At 44.3% G+C, this 17,638-nt stretch overlaps 8 protein-coding genes across 8 annotated transcripts; 5 read left to right on the top strand and 3 right to left on the bottom strand.

The window, feature by feature from the left end:
• Nucleotides 1–799: 799 nt before the first annotated feature.
• Nucleotides 800–2,008, bottom strand: O0I10_008232 (ribonucleoside-diphosphate reductase small chain; the record flags this gene model as incomplete). The annotated part of the gene is made up of 3 exons (XM_058488238.1): nt 800–1,371; nt 1,458–1,791; nt 1,856–2,008. The coding sequence occupies 3 exons, from the start codon at nt 2,006–2,008 to the stop codon at nt 800–802; spliced, it is 1,059 nt and encodes a 352-aa protein (XP_058340923.1).
• Nucleotides 2,009–2,757: 749 nt separating this feature from the next.
• Nucleotides 2,758–4,175, bottom strand: O0I10_008233 (uncharacterized protein; the record flags this gene model as incomplete). The annotated part of the gene is made up of 6 exons (XM_058488239.1): nt 2,758–2,843; nt 2,900–3,069; nt 3,121–3,391; nt 3,449–3,531; nt 3,588–3,644; nt 3,700–4,175. 6 exons carry the CDS (start codon nt 4,173–4,175, stop codon nt 2,758–2,760), a joined length of 1,143 nt encoding a protein of 380 aa, XP_058340924.1.
• A 479-nt stretch (nt 4,176–4,654) lies between these two features.
• Nucleotides 4,655–6,145, top strand: O0I10_008234 (uncharacterized protein; the record flags this gene model as incomplete). Its single annotated transcript, XM_058488240.1, has 2 exons — nt 4,655–5,869; nt 5,939–6,145. The coding sequence occupies 2 exons, from the start codon at nt 4,655–4,657 to the stop codon at nt 6,143–6,145; spliced, it is 1,422 nt and encodes a 473-aa protein (XP_058340925.1).
• A 571-nt stretch (nt 6,146–6,716) lies between these two features.
• O0I10_008235 (uncharacterized protein) lies at nt 6,717–8,004 on the top strand (the record flags this gene model as incomplete). Its single annotated transcript, XM_058488241.1, has 5 exons — nt 6,717–6,980; nt 7,061–7,229; nt 7,288–7,515; nt 7,571–7,655; nt 7,716–8,004. The coding sequence occupies 5 exons, from the start codon at nt 6,717–6,719 to the stop codon at nt 8,002–8,004; spliced, it is 1,035 nt and encodes a 344-aa protein (XP_058340926.1).
• Nucleotides 8,005–8,553: 549 nt separating this feature from the next.
• On the top strand, nt 8,554–10,247 carry O0I10_008236 (uncharacterized protein; the record flags this gene model as incomplete). Its single annotated transcript, XM_058488242.1, has 8 exons — nt 8,554–8,768; nt 8,826–8,903; nt 9,010–9,043; nt 9,094–9,131; nt 9,189–9,514; nt 9,622–9,647; nt 9,801–9,940; nt 10,016–10,247. The coding sequence occupies 8 exons, from the start codon at nt 8,554–8,556 to the stop codon at nt 10,245–10,247; spliced, it is 1,089 nt and encodes a 362-aa protein (XP_058340927.1).
• Nucleotides 10,248–10,463: 216 nt separating this feature from the next.
• On the top strand, nt 10,464–12,095 carry O0I10_008237 (uncharacterized protein; the record flags this gene model as incomplete). The annotated part of the gene is made up of 10 exons (XM_058488243.1): nt 10,464–10,536; nt 10,632–10,649; nt 10,715–10,789; nt 10,877–10,959; nt 11,020–11,146; nt 11,209–11,366; nt 11,425–11,530; nt 11,593–11,738; nt 11,807–11,986; nt 12,048–12,095. The coding sequence occupies 10 exons, from the start codon at nt 10,464–10,466 to the stop codon at nt 12,093–12,095; spliced, it is 1,014 nt and encodes a 337-aa protein (XP_058340928.1).
• A 527-nt stretch (nt 12,096–12,622) lies between these two features.
• O0I10_008238 (uncharacterized protein) lies at nt 12,623–13,925 on the top strand (the record flags this gene model as incomplete). Its single annotated transcript, XM_058488244.1, has 5 exons — nt 12,623–12,632; nt 12,969–13,001; nt 13,058–13,159; nt 13,221–13,564; nt 13,632–13,925. The coding sequence occupies 5 exons, from the start codon at nt 12,623–12,625 to the stop codon at nt 13,923–13,925; spliced, it is 783 nt and encodes a 260-aa protein (XP_058340929.1).
• Nucleotides 13,926–15,342: 1,417 nt separating this feature from the next.
• On the bottom strand, nt 15,343–16,683 carry O0I10_008239 (uncharacterized protein; the record flags this gene model as incomplete). Its single annotated transcript, XM_058488245.1, has 3 exons — nt 15,343–15,973; nt 16,051–16,183; nt 16,296–16,683. 3 exons carry the CDS (start codon nt 16,681–16,683, stop codon nt 15,343–15,345), a joined length of 1,152 nt encoding a protein of 383 aa, XP_058340930.1.
• Between the last annotated feature and the right edge of the window lie 955 nt (nt 16,684–17,638).

A 17,638-nucleotide genomic window follows, 5' to 3' on the forward strand; every position in this document is an offset into this window, starting at 1 on the left:
ACTTTATGCCTTCTTCTTCGATTTGAGAATACGATCACCACGCATTTGCAATACGTAATTGTGAACTCGTTGTCAACATGCTTGCATCTCCATCATTGATCATCACGACCTTCTTTTGTGTGGACAACGATACCCATGGCCATGAGCATAAAAGCAAGGTTGCTTCTATCACCTTCCTTTCTTCCCATTGTATATCAATACGACCCACCCATGTCTTTTGGCAAGTATCAACAACGCGAGCCTTTGTTCTTTGCGACACTTTATCCCCTCCTGGATCCTTTGTGCATGATGTATCTTACATGGGTACACACTCTCCACCTCCTTGTTGATTGCTTGCTGCAAGTGCTTTAAGGAACACCTGTACACCCCATTGGATCCAAGGCGTCCTGTTGTCAATAAGTGTTGGGCCACATTACTACAAGTAGCAGCATGCAACGATACAACATGACAGCAAAAAGTGAAAAGGACCACGACAACCTATGCAAAGTGATCGAGTTCAACATGAGTGCATTGCAAATCGACGCCGCTTTGAACGAATGGTCAACCACATCCATTGATCCTTATCTCAGATCGACCCTCCATATCCCGTGAAAACCCACCAACACCCTCTAAACATCCCACCATCATGCCGCATTACGTTTGTGCAACGCTAATAAAACTCAGCCTGTTTAAATGAGACATGTGACATTTTTTTATTGTTATTTACAGCAGCTAAATGTATGGTAGAGAAGAGGAGGTGGGGGGGATATGTGGCGGGAAGAAATGCAAGCGATAAGTATGTATATGTATATAGATAGTTTTAAAAGTCGGCATCCAAGGTGAATTCCTTTTCGGCGGGAGCCTTGGTCATGACACCAGCGCGTTGGTAATCGGAGACACGTTTTTCGAAAAAGTTGGTTTTGCCTTGAAGGGAGATCATGTCCATAAAGTCGAATGGGTTGGTAGAGTGGTAGTGTTTGGGGAGACCCAAAGCGACGAGCAAGCGATCGGCGACGAATTCAATGTATTGGCACATGAGCTTGGCGTTCATACCAATGAGGGAAACAGGGAGAGCATCGGTCAAGAATTCTTGTTCAATGGCGACGGCTTCGACAATGATACCACGGATGCGTTCATGGGAGGGTTGTTTACGCAAGTGGGAGAAGAGCAAGCAAGCAAAATCAGTGTGAAGGCCTTCATCACGGGAGATGAGTTCGTTGCTAAAAGTCAAGCCTGGCATGAGACCACGTTTCTTTAGCCAAAAGATGGAAGCAAAAGAGCCGGAAAAGAAGATGCCTTCAACAGCAGCAAAAGCAACAAGACGTTCGGCAAAGGAGCCATTGGATGAGATCCACTTGAAGGCCCAGTCAGCTTTCTTTTTGATGCAGGGAACTATAAAAGAAAAAAAATTCAGGGGTCAGCTATTTCAAAGACCGCGACGCGAACGCGAAAAAATAAAAATCGGCGCCAAAACTTACTTGTCTCAATCGCGTCAAAGAGCATTTCCTTTTCTTGAGAATCCTTGATATAGGTGTCGATCAAAAGACTGTAGGTCTCAGAGTGGATGTTTTCAATCATGATCTGGAATCCATAAAAGCACTTTGCTTCGGCAATTTGGACTTCGTTGCAGAAACGCTCCACCAAGTTCTCATTGACAATACCATCCGAGCTGGCAAAAAAGGCAAGCACACGAGAGATAAAGAAGCGTTCATCCTTGGTCATTTTGTTCTCCCAGTCATTTTGGTCCTTGGAAAGGTCAATCTCTTCGGCAGTCCAGAATGAAGCCTCAGCCTTTTTGTAGAATTGCCAAATCTGAAAGTAGTAGCAACATTAGCATCTCCATGTCATTGCATAAAGGGCTCCTTCTTCTTTTTACCTCATGGTACTTGATTGGGAATAAGCAAAAGCGTCGTGGGTTTTCCTTTAGGATTTCCTCTTCTTCGTCATACTTGTTGTAAGGCTTGGCAATAACTTCATCCTTGACGGACATCTTGGCGAGCTTTTCAGTGGTATCAATGGTAGCAGACATGGCACTTTTAAAAGGAGGAGAGAGAGAGAGAGAGAGAGAGAGAGAGGAAAAGAGGAGTAAAGAACACCAAGGACCTCATTGAGGTGGCCCCCTTTTATACACTTCGCGTTATTACAAATGGTCACGTAATTCGGTCCACTTTTTTTTTTTCGCGCTTCAAAGCACGACACAGCCGCGATGTAACCATCGGCACCATCCCCCGTTTACTTTGAGCCCATGGATGCTTAATACAACCATGAATGCTACGTGATGTGATTGTGGAGGGTGGTGGTGTTATTGAATGCTCCATTCATAATGACGACCCGGTGCTCCCATATCAGTGCGCGTAAACGCGTATGAAACAACGTGTCGCGCGTGTCATTTATGCGCACATGTATCAAGAATGCTCGTTTATCATACCATTTGCATGTCTTTATGAATGAATAAAGATGTAGCTATTGGGGGGGGGAACCATGGATACTACATTTATGGTAATTGAAAGAATGTGGTTGTACAACAGGATCTGATCCGATCGGATATAGACAAACAAACATCGTCGTCATGACGACCGACCCGTTCTCTGTTTGGTAAAGATCAAATGTTCTGGGCGTGTGGGATACATGGCTTGATTTATTGAAACGATATCATGCATTTGGTAACTGTAATTCTTCCGATGGCGGGGAGCTACGGGAAGGCGGCATTAATTCTACCGTTATTGTTGATGGGCAAATGTACATTGGAGAAGGTGGGTGGGGGGGGGGGAATAAAGGTCAATTGCGTTGTGCGATCAAATAATCCTGTCGACTTGTGCGGGTAAAATCAAGATATTCAGGTGTGCAGCTCCATGAATGACGATCTATAAAACGGTGGTCAATGATAGGAATTTGAAATCACATTTGCTGGATCACTTACCAAAGCTGTTGGATGGATCGCATGAGCATTTCTCGATACCTAACCAGCTAGGCTCACTGGGACAATGGGTCCATGGGTTATGGAAATAGCCAATATCGTAAAACCAATGCACTTGGGATCGCTTGAGCATCAATGCAGCTGCAATGCTGTGTACGGGAGCATCACCCCATCTATTGACACTAGTGTTGGTGCTGATCTGGGTACGAAAAAGTAGACATTACCTTTCATAAAAGAATCCACCCGACTTGTCGAGATAGTTGAAGAAATCAAGGTAAGCTTGTGATCGCATCCACGCCAAGTTTCCAATTTCAAAGTTGCTCCAAAAATGGCATAGGTTGTATGTATCACCACCATCAGGGCTAATCCAACCCAATAGACTCTCGGGATCATCCTTGGGAACAATGTATTGTGGATACTCCTTCATGAATTCCTTGACAGTACTCCAAAGCGTTGGGATTGTCTTTTCAAATTCCTTGATGGTAATCACCCAACCTACACAAAAAAGGTTGTCAGTGGGTTGTGTCACAAATGAATCTCGATATCCTTTACCATAGGTTAAATCCCTTTCACGCATCACTTGGAATGGGTCGTAATCAATGTCGCAAGGAAAGTTGACATGGGGTTCAACGCGCCTGGTTGTTGCCAACATGAGTTATATACACGTATCGATCATCCATTCACTACTTACCAATAATAATCATAGGGATCCAACAACGGATGTCGAAAGAAAAAGCCGCTTTGGAAACTACCCCATACGCCTTTAGGACCCATAACGAACGTCATCATGATGATCCACTTACCGGCACATGTGCCTATACGACTCGCTTCCACCATAAATGACACCATCTTGTTCCATGGCTTCACGACGAGCACGAGCCTTTTCTTGATCAATCCAATCAGGGTAACCCCACATGGTGCTGTTCAAGGTGCCATAGAATGTCTCGCCGGACGCCAGACCACTAGTAAAGTCGACAAAGCGGTCATCGAAGGGCTGATCGTTTAAAAAGATCCAAGGATAGCCGTATTTGCGATTGAAGCGAGACTCGAGTTGTTGCATGGTGTTTCGCATGGAGTCGAGGTCTTCGTTGCGAACAAGAACGACAAAGGCAGCATTCTCTCTTGTGCCATTCAAGCGCGGCTTTGGATGATAACGGACTCGGTGTTGAGATGCGGCGTCCCAGGACCCACTTTGATAAGCAACGAGCAGTAATGTACAGACGATCGAGATTGGCAGCAAGACACGGAGTAGGAAGCGACCTATCCGCGTATTGATCATGTTGTAAAAAGAGATAAAGAGAGAGAGCAAGAAAAAGAAGCGAAGCGATACTAAATGTGTAAATAGTCTTTTTTTGGGCGATTCAATGCTTGCCCCTCCTCCTCCTCCTCCTTGATTGCTTTTCTTTGTGCCGACCATCATTTTGCAGAAAACTTTGTGTGTCCATGGCAATGTTGTATCACATTTAATCGTAGTCCTTTTGTCCTTGTTGTATATATCGGCCATGGTACTACGCACCCACGTGCAAATTCATTTCAGCCAATGTTGAGAATTCCATCGTATCAACTTTATCCCCGTTATAGGCAATAAAATGTATGCTTTGTATGGAGACCATTTATTCATTGGATGGAGGTTACTATAAAACAATGCCATTGGTGTCAGGCAGAGCTGTTTCAAGCATGAGCCAGTAAAAGATGAGGACCATTGGCTTAATTTAGCAGGGCTGGCGAGCAGGGCAGATGAAAATTTGCTCCTTGTGGATGCAACGTTTGTTTTCTTGCTTTCACTCATTGTCTCGTCTCCCACTTCGATCCATCAGGGCCACCATGTCTGACACTGCTGCTGCTGCTGCTGTTGCCACCACCACCACCAACAACAACAACACTACCACCACCACCACCGAAACAACAACAACAACAACAACAGCAACATTGCCACCCAAATTGGAAGGTTATGAGTTTTTCAAAAAGACGCTTGGCTCTCCTCGATTCATTTTGGCTCCCATGGTCGATGCTTCGGAACAGGCTTGGCGTATCTTGACTCGGCGTTATGGTGCACATGCATGCTATACTCCCATGTTCCATGCACGCTTGTTTAGCGATCCCCAGCAAGGACACAAGTATCGAGCTGATCAGTGGTCTACCGACGAGAACGACAGGCCCACCATTGTACAGTTTTGTGCCAATGATCCTGATATCTTGTTGCGTGCTGCCAAGCTAGTGGAGCATGAATGCGATGCTGTCGATCTCAACCTTGGATGTCCTCAACATATCGCCAAACGTGGTTTCTATGGCTCTTATTTGCAGGATGAATGGGAATTGATTGAAAAGATGGTGTCGACATTGCATCGTGAACTTGCTATCCCTGTCACTGTCAAGATCCGGGTATTCACCGACGTGGAAAAGACCATTCGATATGCAAAGATGATTGAAAAGGCGGGTGCTCAATTGTTGACGGTGCATGGTCGTTTGCGTGAACAAAAGGGTCATCATACTGGACTTGCCGATTGGGACAAGATCAAAGCAGTCAAACAAGCACTCAAGATCCCAGTGATTGCTAATGGCAATATTCTCTACTATGACGATGTCCAACGTTGCATTGATTACACGGGTGTCGATGGTGTCATGACAGCTGAAGGTGCTCTTTACAACCCCGCCATTTTCATGGATCGCAAGATGCCTCCTTGTACTTGGGAGATGGCAAAGGAATACCTGGAAATTGTGCGTGATTATACCCCAAAGTTGCGACATGGTATCATCAAGGGCCACTTGTTCAAGGTTATGCATCCAAGCTTGCCTCATCACAAGGATCTACGTGAACGTCTTGGAAAAGCAAGCACTTGGCAGGAATCATACGATGTCGTGCTTCAGCTAAGGGATCGACTTGAAGAAGATCGCAAGAGAATTGGTGAAGAACACTTGAGTGGTCAACCGGACGAGAAGGGTATTCGTCAATATGGTCATTGGCGTTGTCAGGTAAAGTGGTGTGTGTGTGTGTGTGTGACAATCAGCCACAGGATAAAAGTATTGATCATTTTTGTATAGCCGAATATCCGTCCTCCTCTTCCTGAAGGATACGGCAAAAAGAAGGACAAAAAGAACAAGAATCAAGAGGAAGACAAGGAGAACAATGAAAAGAAGCGGGACAATGAGGACTCTGCTGAGCAGTCCAACAAGGAAGGTACTACCAAAAAGGCCAAGGTGGAAGAAGAAGGATCCAACAATGACAATCAAGCACCCACAGTGGCATAACTACAACCTCCCCCATTGTACAAACTATTTTGAGATACTACGACTTGATAGATCAACATTGCATCATCATCCCTATACACTTGCATTTAATGAATATTATTACCCATATGTCTCTGTTGTGTGGAATGTTGTTTAAAGTGATGATCAATACTGCGGACAATGACAATCTAAAACTTGTTGATCGTGAAACGCTTGGCACGTGTGACCTCGTCGTATTACAAAAATCACGTCAACAACATTGCCATTGTAACCATAGCAACCATGGTCATTTTGAATAGCAACAACATCATCATCATCATCATTCAACGTATCTTTGATATAACCATGCATCCTTACCGTTTCAAAACCTTATCAACTTTTTCAAACACTGAGCATGTACGAAAAGTGACACAAGCCTAAACGGGGTAAATACTGCCCGAGGTTGCGCAAAGGTTTATTCAGGTGGCCAATAGGCATCCTGCCATGCCAAGACGATTCATGTATCCTGCTGAGCCACCTCCTCCTAGAAAAGTAATATATAAACCTCGAGATCGTGCTCGTTTTGTGCCCGCATTTTTCATCATACAACATCATGACACCCCAGGAAGCCACTTTGAGTGAGATTTTCCCTCATATCCATCCCAGTACGATCCAGCACGTGTTGGCTTCTAGAAACAATAGTGTTCGTGAAGCACACGAGGTGCTCTTAGCCATGAGTGATGCCAAAAAAGATGCATCGTCCATTTCTTCTTCTTCATCATCCTCATCATCGTACGCCCATTACTCACGTAAAGCACATCATGAACATCCAAGGCGCGAAGGATCATCATCAAGCTCTGAGAATTGGCGTTCCACGGTATGTTGCGGGCAAAATTAACCATATATAGCATGTCATGCGCCCTCCACAAATAATGCTAAATTTTGTTCCATGAATAGAGTGGTAGCGCTTGTGATGTCTTTACTGGCAAAGAGCAAAGACGACAAGCAAAGCGTGAACATAAAGAACAGAGGCGACGAGAAAAGCGTGAGCTTAGAGAATGCAAACGATGGCACACAGGCTGTGATCGCCATCGTAACTCTTTTAGTTGTGGATCCATGCAAAGCAGTATGTGTCGTAGTTATCTTTGAATGCTACATGCGTTCGACTCATGTACTCCCTTTAGTAGCGGCTTTGAGGGAACAAATGACACAAACAGCCAATGCCATGAGCAATCATGCAGCCCACGCAGCCCATGCCATTAACACTCAAACAACACAAGCATTCAGCACAGTGAACAACACAATGAATAGCCAAATTTCACAAGCTAATAATGCTATTTATACGATTCGGACAAAGAGTGGTGACATCCCATTGAATGGTCCTATCGGCAGCATTGTTGGCCTGGGTATCTGTAAGTGTCACAAAATACCTCCCATGTATGAGCATGGTCTAATGATCTGTTACAGTGGCAGCAAAAAAGGCAGCTTCAGTATACAATGATCGAAAGGATAAAAAGGAAAAAGAAAAGGCGAGGTCTGAACGTCCATCATCGTAAGTGATTTTTTTCAAGAGTAGAGATGGCTGATACTAAGACTCACTCACAAAATCCAGTATTGCGAGTGAAACTTCATCCAATGCAACATCATCACCCTCCACCCATAATGCCCTTCCTCGTTATTACACACAAAAGCCCGATGAGCCTGATGAAGCAACAACATCATCATCATCAGCAGCAGCAGCAGCTACCCCAATGGCTGCACGAGCAGTGTCACTTCACAAGCCAAATGAGCCAGAGGAGCAACCACCCTCCTATGACTCAATTTATAATGTACAGCTTGATCCCCATGCTAACGAAACCCAATTCCCTCAACCCTCAGCTCCCAAGAAGCGAGCTTATTAGTTTACCTATAATTTCGTACTTGTATATATATACCATTTGGCATCCAAACATCCAATCCATGATTTATTGTCAATTTGCATGCATCATGTGGTTCTTGCGGATGATGCAGGTACTGGTTTTTGCTACCAAAGATCAGGAGAGAGCATGGTGACACGATAGTAATTGGGAGACGAATGCGCATGAAATAGCTGTGAAAATTGCTTTTTTATGATCATCACCATGAAATGCTTATGCAGCTTGTACGTCTGTACGCCCTCTCTTTGACGACGACCTTTTGGCTTTCTTGTTGCACACGCCGACATTATTTCATTGTGCGTGTGTCACCAATTCATTATCTCGGGTAACAAGGGGAACGACGACAACATCGTACAGTGCTAGTTAATTGTCATTTTTGTCGGACAATGCTGGATCTAGGAAACTATGGGACATAATGGCCATCCCTCCTTAATTAAGTGGCACACCACCATCATCCAACTCAGCAGCCGTCGTCGTTATAAAAAGGGGGACGATGGTATATACCATTTGGCAGTAGTAGACATTCCTTTTTTCATGCGTTGGCAACTCACAACCCTTGTATTTCAATCCTTGCTGCTGCTGGCAGCAGCATCGGACAAGTATTGCAGTGGTGAATACTCACATGGTGGCGACCATTGCAAAAAATTTGAGTTTGATTCAACCACGGACGAGGAAAAGTGCGGCTCTAGCAGTGGTTCCAAGCATGGTGATAATAGCGTCAATGGCATCAAATTAAGCAATTGCACCACGTACGTCTTTTAATGTGTAGCGGTTGCCATGGCAACTGATGTATCATCCCATCCTAGATTTTACGACATTTCTGATCTGCCAGACCAAGACATTGACGATCATACAACTAAAATGGCTCAGCTTATCACCAATGTGTATGTGATGATGATCAACTCTCTCTCTCTCTTTTTGGCATATAACGAATAGCTCATCTCCTTTATGTTGCATTTAACTTTATCTGTCACAAATGGCGTATCATAGGTTTGAAAATGGGGGAACGAGCATTGGTTATGGGGTAAGTAAGGAGAAAGCATAGCATTGAAAAAGTGCTCACACGCATCATAGTATGTGGAGAACATAAAAGATTGTCGTGGTTACACAAGGTAAATCCCAGGTATATTACGTTGGGGGGCATGGATCACTCACACTCAGCCATGTAGTGGCTACATTGGCTTTACGACGGGTACCAATGATGCCTACACGGTGGTGAAGCAATACTTGAAGCACAATCCCAAATCCAAGCTTCGTAAGAGTCTCAAAGAGCTTAAACGGTTGAGCCAATTAGACTTTGGAGATAGTGGTCGAGCTGATACATCCAAACTTGACAAGCATGGATACATGAAGGCATGGCAACATGCCGCTTGCTATGATGCACGTTTTATTCAAACTCAATTGGACGTGGGTCATGCCATGTATTTGAAACCTGCCATGAAGTATGCTGCAAGTGTGGGTGTCCATTCTAACCTTGGCAAGGCCTTTTTTTACGGTAAGTGTCCTAGCAACAAATCATGCGGATGTGGGAATTTGCCCATTGTTGGGTGCTCACAGGATCATTTAAAACTGAGTCTTTTATGCTGTTATTCTCCAATCTAGATACGATCGTGCAACATGGATGGCAGGTAAAACAATCACTTTTGCATTGTCATTGGATGGGGTTTTGTGTGTGGGACAGCGCAACGGAAAAAAGATGAAGGGGAGAAGAATAGGGAAGGCCAAAAGAACAAGCGAGAGCATTGCGATTGATTGGCTAATGATATCCTTGTATGCCATAGTACGTTGAGCCGCAGATCAACCTTCCCAGAATTCTTCAACTAACGGGTGCACGTCGGGCCAATGAGAGTGAAAAGGATTATCTTGCTCGTTTTCTCAAGACTCGCCGTCAGCTACAATGTTGCTCTCCTAGCAGTGTTTGGTAAAGAATCATCATCATCATCATCATCATCAAAAAGAGATCCATGCAATAAGAAGGCTAATCTTTTTTATTCAGGAACGAGTCTGCCGACCGAGTTTCTGATCTACAAAAACTACTTGAAGATTGGGATAGGAACAAGGACCTGAAACATCCCGTCAAACTAGATGCATTTGGAGTAAAAGTCAAGGGCACGGAAGACCTATTGTATGATAGCGAAAATTGCAAGCATAAGCCAAAGCATTCCAAAGGTGTGAAACCCACCGATCTTCCCATCCCAGATACTTGTCCCAATCCATTGATGTCATAAGTACAATAAAAGTGAAAGTGAAAGTGAAAGTGTGGATCTGGCGGATAAAAGTTTACATTAAACGCATTTATACTATTTTTCCTTGCCTTCCGTATCTTGCCTACCATCCTTTATTCCTCTCTTTTCCTTTTCATACCTCCACAATCTTGTTTCATTTCCACCGACACTGTTACTCTTCATCGCCCTAGCATGCAACAACAACAACAGCAACCGGAAATGGAATATCGCTATTTGGGCAACTCTGGTCTCAAAGTGAGCATCCTGTCTTTGGGATCTTGGATCACCTTTGGTAAGCCAATATCCACGCGTACCAATCGCTCTGTGAACCACCTTGATGGCAAGCATCTCCTCTAATGTAACTCTCCCTCGTATACGCGAAAAAAGGCGGCCAAATTACACCTGGTATGTCGCATACATATATATACGCACAAACGCTGAAAAGCTGACACGACGATCGCCCATTGTAGAACAGACGACAGAGATTGTAAAAACAGCCCTTGAGCTTGGTATCAACCATTTCGACGTTGCTGAATCTCATGCAGGTAGGTGGCGCGAGCCGTAGGATGGGGTTGGGTATATAAAAGTATGTATACCAGGGTTATTCATCATTCAATCTCTTTCTATCTCAGGTGGCCAAGGCGAGATTGATCTGGGTCTTGCTCTGCGTAACCAAAAAGGGCTCAAACGATCCGACTTTGTCATTTCCACTAAGGTATTTTTTGGGGAAATAGTGTGTTTCATCTTGCCATGTGTGCTTATACTGCTTGCGAAGGTGTTTTGGGGCGGAAAAGGCGCAAACGATCGAGGCTTATCACGAAAACATGTGTTTGAGGGAACGGTCGCGTGCCTTCAACGACTGCAGCTGGACTATGTCGATATTCTTTACGCACAACGACCAGGTATTGTATCAGGGGTGGCAAATCAAATTCATCATCCACTCATACATGGATGCATATGACAGACCCCGATACCCCTATGGAAGAAATTGTGCGTGCCTTCAATTGGTGCATTGACAAGGGAATGGCGCTCTACTGGGCAACTAGCGAATGGCCACCTTACTTGATCATGGAAGCACATGCTGTAGCCAACAAGTTACAATTGATTGCACCTATCACTGAGGTATGTATATATACGTGGAGAAAAGGGTTGTTGTATGGATATTAATGGATTCATGTAGTCTCCACAATATAACATGCTGAATCGAGAGCGCGTTGAGAAGGATTATTTGCCATTGTATCAAAAGTTCCGTATGGGTACATGCGTCTGGTCACCATTGGCATCGGGTAGGATGGTGATTTTATATGGACATTGGGGTGTGATGACTGAAGCATGATGCACAACCTAGGCTTGTTGACAGGCAAATACAATGATGGAGTGATCCCACCTTATTCACGGCTTGCCATACAAGATCATCCGGTCATCAATCGGTTACGTGCCGGCTTTTTCAGTGAAGAAGGAAGACGAAAAATCGAAAAGGTCAAGCTTGTTTGTGTAAGTGATTTTTACTCAATGGGTGTGATATCATACATGGTAGGCTAATGATGATGCATCTACTATAGCAAATAGCACAACGATTAGGATGTACACCTGCTCAACTTGCCATTGCTTGGTGTTTATGCAATCCAAATGTTACCAGTGTGATTATCGGCGCATCCACGCCCGATCAAGCCAAAGAGAACATCAATGCGCTCAAGATCCGACATCTAATGACAGACGACGTAATGAAGGAACTTGATCAGGTAAATAAAAGGATAGGGAGCTCTTTCATCTTGGTCATTGACTCGTTTTCATCACTTTTAGATACTTGGCAACAAACCTGAAGCCGTCTTTGATTTTCGTAAAAGTTGAACTCCCCATCAATAAAAAAAGGATCTTGGTTGTCATTAGTGGTATAGTGTTAAGGAGAGGATGGTCATCAAGAGGTAATGGTGTCCAAAAAAGGCATGGTGGTGACACGTGCATGAAGATAGCTATTCCCTCCCCCACCGTTACAAACCCAGCCGTCAAATTCTGTTTTTTTTTTCAAGCGAAGTCGTAGATAAAGTAGTGGAAGGGATGAATACAACAAACCTAAATGGCAGCAGTGAGTGGAATGAGGGGTTACAGAAAATGAGTATGAGATGACAAATGAGTCTCACTTTGGCCAACAGGTCCGTGCGCGGATATACTTAATGTAAAGACCTTTCAAGTGGCAGGCGGATTTATCAGCTATGATTTTCCATCACTTCGACTCGGCGCTCCAAGAGATGCTTGACCACTTTATCGGTTCGATCAATCACGACAACAATTCTCACGCCCACTCACATATAAACAAGGCTGTGGTCACCAACACTATCATACGCCCTTTCTTTCTACTTGTTTTCGTATCATCATCAATGGCCTTTGGTAAGTTTCAAGGGTAGTCTTTATGTGATTCCCAAAATGAGGGTATTCATGATGCATCCATCTATATAGTTCACATCATTGCTCTACGCTGTGTTCCTTGGTGAACCCTTTGGGGTAGGTATAGCTATCATTTATACATCAAAAAGGATGCCGAGACTGAGACTCCTTTGTAGGTGACAAAAGTGCATGCGTGCGCGACCGCATCATCTTGCATTGTACAATCCAAGGGCCGTCTTATTACCCGCACATGTCAATGTAATCTTCGAAAGCAAAAGAAAAAGGTATATTATATGATCATGTATTATCCTGCTCCATACTGACAAAATGATTGCTCAGCACCAGGCGATGATGATGGCATCTTATTGGATGGTAAACAAGGGCGATCTTTCCACTCAAGCACTCAAGCTAACCTTTACCGAAATCAGATTCAGCTATTATTTTATCTACACGAGATGACTCGGAAACCTTGTTGTTGGATGAGGATGAGGCATTACAGGAAGCAGCCGACCCAAATTCGGATGTTGATTGTGAGTCTGATTTTGATTGTATGTGCATCATCAATAACAATAATATCAACTCTCTCTATAGATGAAAACTTCAATGCATCAACACCTACACCATCATCACAATCGACCCGTGCACCCAAAACCTACAAATCCAGAGTGCACATACCAACCTTTTTGAAGGTGTTGAAGGACCCAAAGAATCTTAGACGCTGGTTCTTTCTGGGGATGTTCACGGCTGACGGAGCCAATTGCAGCAAATACCACGACTTCCATTTGCGATCCAACGAATTCGATTCTCCATCGCACCTACTCCAATTCGTGGGGATAAAGGTTGCAACCTTCAAGTACGTTATTTATTTCATCATTGCTATTGAGCCTACTGAAATTTGTTTCTACCCAGCTTCATGCGCCAGCCAACAAGTGGGCGTAAAGGGAGATTGGCGCGGCGGAGTATGCTTGGGCCATTTCTTGACTCTGCGGGATTTCCCTCAAGCAACAAGAAGAACACCAAATGGAGCAACTTCAAGCTTTCGAGAACGACGACATTGAGGATGTCTGGAAGCATCTCCTGTGGGTGCTTGGATACTTTGACGGCGATGGTCATGTGGAATGGCCTGACTCTGTACGAATCACCGAGTTCGACCTCATGGCTCGGGGCAAGAAGATGCTGTCATGGATCAAGAACAGGTTGGAATCCATTGGCTTTACGGATCTTACCTTGCACATGGCAAGACAACGACATGGCCGATGTGTTACGAATAAGCTGTTCTCCAAGCAACAATATTGAACTACTTCAAACGGGGATTGATCAACTGCTGGCGCTACGGCAGTATCCAGAGTCCCGAAGACGAGAACAATCGTGGATCATGACCTCAAAGAACCCCAGTATCGATACCAAGTCATCGACAGTGATTGTACGAGACGAAGATCAGTCGAAGAATGCAGCTAGTATGCAAGGAAAACACAAATGAGAGATGAGGGCTGGATTATGGAGCCATCACTTCGACTCAGTACTTCAAGATCCTTCTTGACAACTTTATGAATTCGATCCATCATGACAACATCTCCCACGCCCACTACCATACGCCCTTTCTTTCTACTTGTATGCACATCATCAATCATCAATGGCCTTTGGTAAGTCCAAGGAGAGTCTTTATGGGATTTGAGGGTACTCATGGATTCACCTATTATGTAGCCCACTTCATTGCTTTACCACTTGGTGTGTTCATTGGTGTCTAGCGACATTTGACTGTGTTCCTTGGTGGACCCTTTGCGGTAGGTACGTTTGTAGGCAAAAGGCATCCTCAGTCTGATGGGAAATTTGGGACTCCTTTGTAGGTGACGAAAAGCTTGAGCTTATTTTTGTAAGTGGCATGGATCAAGTTGTGTATCGATGGGAAAGGCTCACGTGCTTTTGTGGTGATGGCTAGCAACTTGCACAGCGGATAGGATGTACACCTGCACAACTCGCTATTGCTTGGTGCTTATGCAATCCGAATGCTACGAGCGTCATCATTGGTGCATCTACGCCTGATCAAGCGAGGGAAAATACGGCACTTGTTGGCTGAGGGATAGGGTAAGCAATGCGCACCATAAATGTTTCATCCCTTTAACCTTTTTACTTAGATCCTTGGTAACAAGCCCGAAGCTGTCTTTGATTTCCGGAAAGTCGTAAGATCTTTTTTTCCACTCCTCGCTTATTTGATGTACCTTTTTCATTATGTTACGCCGACGACGTCTCTCGATTAGCCTACCTACATTTCCACACACATCTCCAGTCTCTCAAATTTTCGCTTGTCATCAAACTACGTCCCCTTCTCTCTCCCACACACACATTACCACGTCCTTTCATTGATGCTAATACAATAGTAAGATGCCTTTTAAACACATCTGGGATCAAAACATATAAACAAACACGCCGAGTTTGGATTTTATAAACAAGAGACTATGATGGGGGCCATATGCAAAAGGAAAAGAAAAAGATGTGCAATTAAAAGAGACAAGAGATGCTGGTATACTACTATACTGACACGGGGTTGGGTGATGAAACAAAAGGTCAAAAGAGACAACAACAAAGAGTAAAAGACATTTGAATAATAAAAAAAGGAGACAGTGGAAGGGAGTTACGAGCGCGTTATGTGCTGGATACGTCAATCGATATATATGTGAGTGCGAAGCGGATCAAACAAAAAGCAACATGGATATTAATGTGGATGAAAACGGTACAACTCATCCAAGTCATCCCGATGCTGGTGTTGTGATGAAGGAAGGGTCATCATGGATGCGAACGAGTAGTGATAAGGTGCCATTGTGGTTGCAGGTGAAGAAATAGCAGCTGAGACATCATGTGGAGGAAACATGTTTGTCACATCTGGGGTGCCAGGTGCCGAGTCAGACAAGATTGAAGAGTTTCCCAACACCAATTGTTGAAGATCCCAGCATTCGTCTGATGGTTGCTGTTGTTGTGTTGTGTGACTATAGGTGCTGCTATTATTGCTATACACTGGCATATGATGTTCAGGCGACGTTGTCATTGTCGTTGTCGTACTAATAGTAGACGTTTCGTTGGATGAATGCTGAGGATGATGTTGTTGATGGTATGTTGTTGTTGTTGTTGTTGGCTGATGTTGATGATGCTGATGTTGTTGTTGTTGTTGTTGTTGTTGCGATGCAAGATAAAAGGGTGCTGCTGGCACAGGTGGTGGTGGGCAAAATGATGATGAAAAAGGCGGCTGATGACCAAAGAATAGGGTAGGGTCGTCTTCGAATAATGGATGAAGCACTTTGTCAATGTTGAATTGTGAAGCAAGTGCTTTGGCACGTGCGAACGTGATCCTATGAGAAGTCGTTGAGTTTTATCGTTCTTTCTTTTTTTCTGTTTCGAATCAAAGAGTTGGGGGGAGTGCACTTACCACACGCCTTTCAAATGCATAGCACCGACTTTGACAACCACACGGCCCCGTTCGTTTTTAAGAATACCATCCCGCTTTCCCCTTGAGATACCAGTGACATTCAACAGCTTGGTACCATTCACCATGTCGTTATCTATAACAACAAATCAAACGTAAGCATGTCTTGTGTGAGAGAAATAGGGGACCAACGTTTTTTCTTTCTTTTGCCACGTTGGTCGTGTTTGAAATTTTTTTACAAGGTTTACCTTGTCGCCGTGCAACACAAATGCCGCGTGCATCCACCTGATAACAAATGGTGTTTTGATCTTCCCATATGGATGTGGTCAATTTGGGGCGAGTCAAGTGGTCTTGGGGTGTGGTGGATAATGGATGCTGTTGATGTTGTGGTGATTGATCCTGTTGTGGTTGTGGTTGTTGCTGCTCATGTGCTATTGCAGTAGCGGATGGCCACGATGTGGATGACGATGGATAATAAAAATAGGGCGAGGAGTGAGATGGTGGCGGTAGTTGCTCGGTCGTGGGGATAGCGGTGATGTTCGTGGTGGGTACAAAATGCGACTGTTGATGGGTTGGTGGCTGTTTGTCGTCAAAAGGGAAAGGTGGAGGTGGTGCTGGTGGTGCTGGGTGGCTCATGTAACTAAACATCTGGGGCACACGTAAGGTAAAAGTAAAAAAGAAAGTGAAATAGAGCGGAAAGAAAGAGAGATTTCGACCTTTAACGGGTTCTTTGACAGTTAAAAATAGGTTGCACACCAGCCTTCGTCGTTACTGCTGGTTGGCTGTTGCAGCAGCAAAAAGAAAAAGAAAGGGGGGTGGGAAGAAGTGAAGAGTGCAAAAAGATTTGAGTCAACTAGGGGGAGTAGGGGAAAAAAGCAAGGGCGGAAAGAGCGGGTTTGTGTGCGTGTCAGTAATGGCTTTTTTCGCGCGACAGCATTACGTTGGCTGCTTACCCCAGTGGATGGGAAGGAAGAAAACAATGGGGAGGAACACACACTAAATTAAAGTGTATCATTGTATGAGTGCGTTGCGATTTATTCGATACCATCCCAATGTGGTGAAATGATCGGCAAGCTCTTGGTTACTTGTGTACCGGACATCTTCACAAAAACGGCAACTACCCCCTTTTCGCTGAAACTCAGTGCCACAAATGTCATCTCTTCCAAACACCATGTGTGAGAAAAAAAACCAGCACCAGAGTTACACACCATACTCTTTTTCAGCTTTCCTCTCCCCTCTCAATCTCTCTCTCTCGCTCTCTCTTTAAATAGGGGTTCCATGTCATACACCAACACAACGCACGGATGCCCGCCCATTTGTAATTACACAACCGATTTGAGACATCCTTCCTATTACACGCCACCTTCTTTTTTAACCTGACAACCCCGTACGGATAGCTATGACGCTTTTGCCACGAGCACGGACGCTTTTCAAAGAGAGAAAAAGTATTACAAGGCGATAGAGCACGTGGTGCAAATAACATTTGCTGGACGACAAGTGGAGAATGTTCCTTCAGCAATAATCTATGTTGGTGCTCAGCGTTTATTTGCATAATAAGCTGCTGGGTGTGGATATTGGAATCAGCAATTGC

The sequence above is a fragment of the Lichtheimia ornata genome (genome assembly GCF_029851405.1).
Source record: "Lichtheimia ornata isolate CBS 291.66 chromosome Unknown scaffold00043, whole genome shotgun sequence".
Taxonomy (NCBI): Eukaryota; Fungi; Mucoromycota; class Mucoromycetes; order Mucorales; family Lichtheimiaceae; genus Lichtheimia; species Lichtheimia ornata.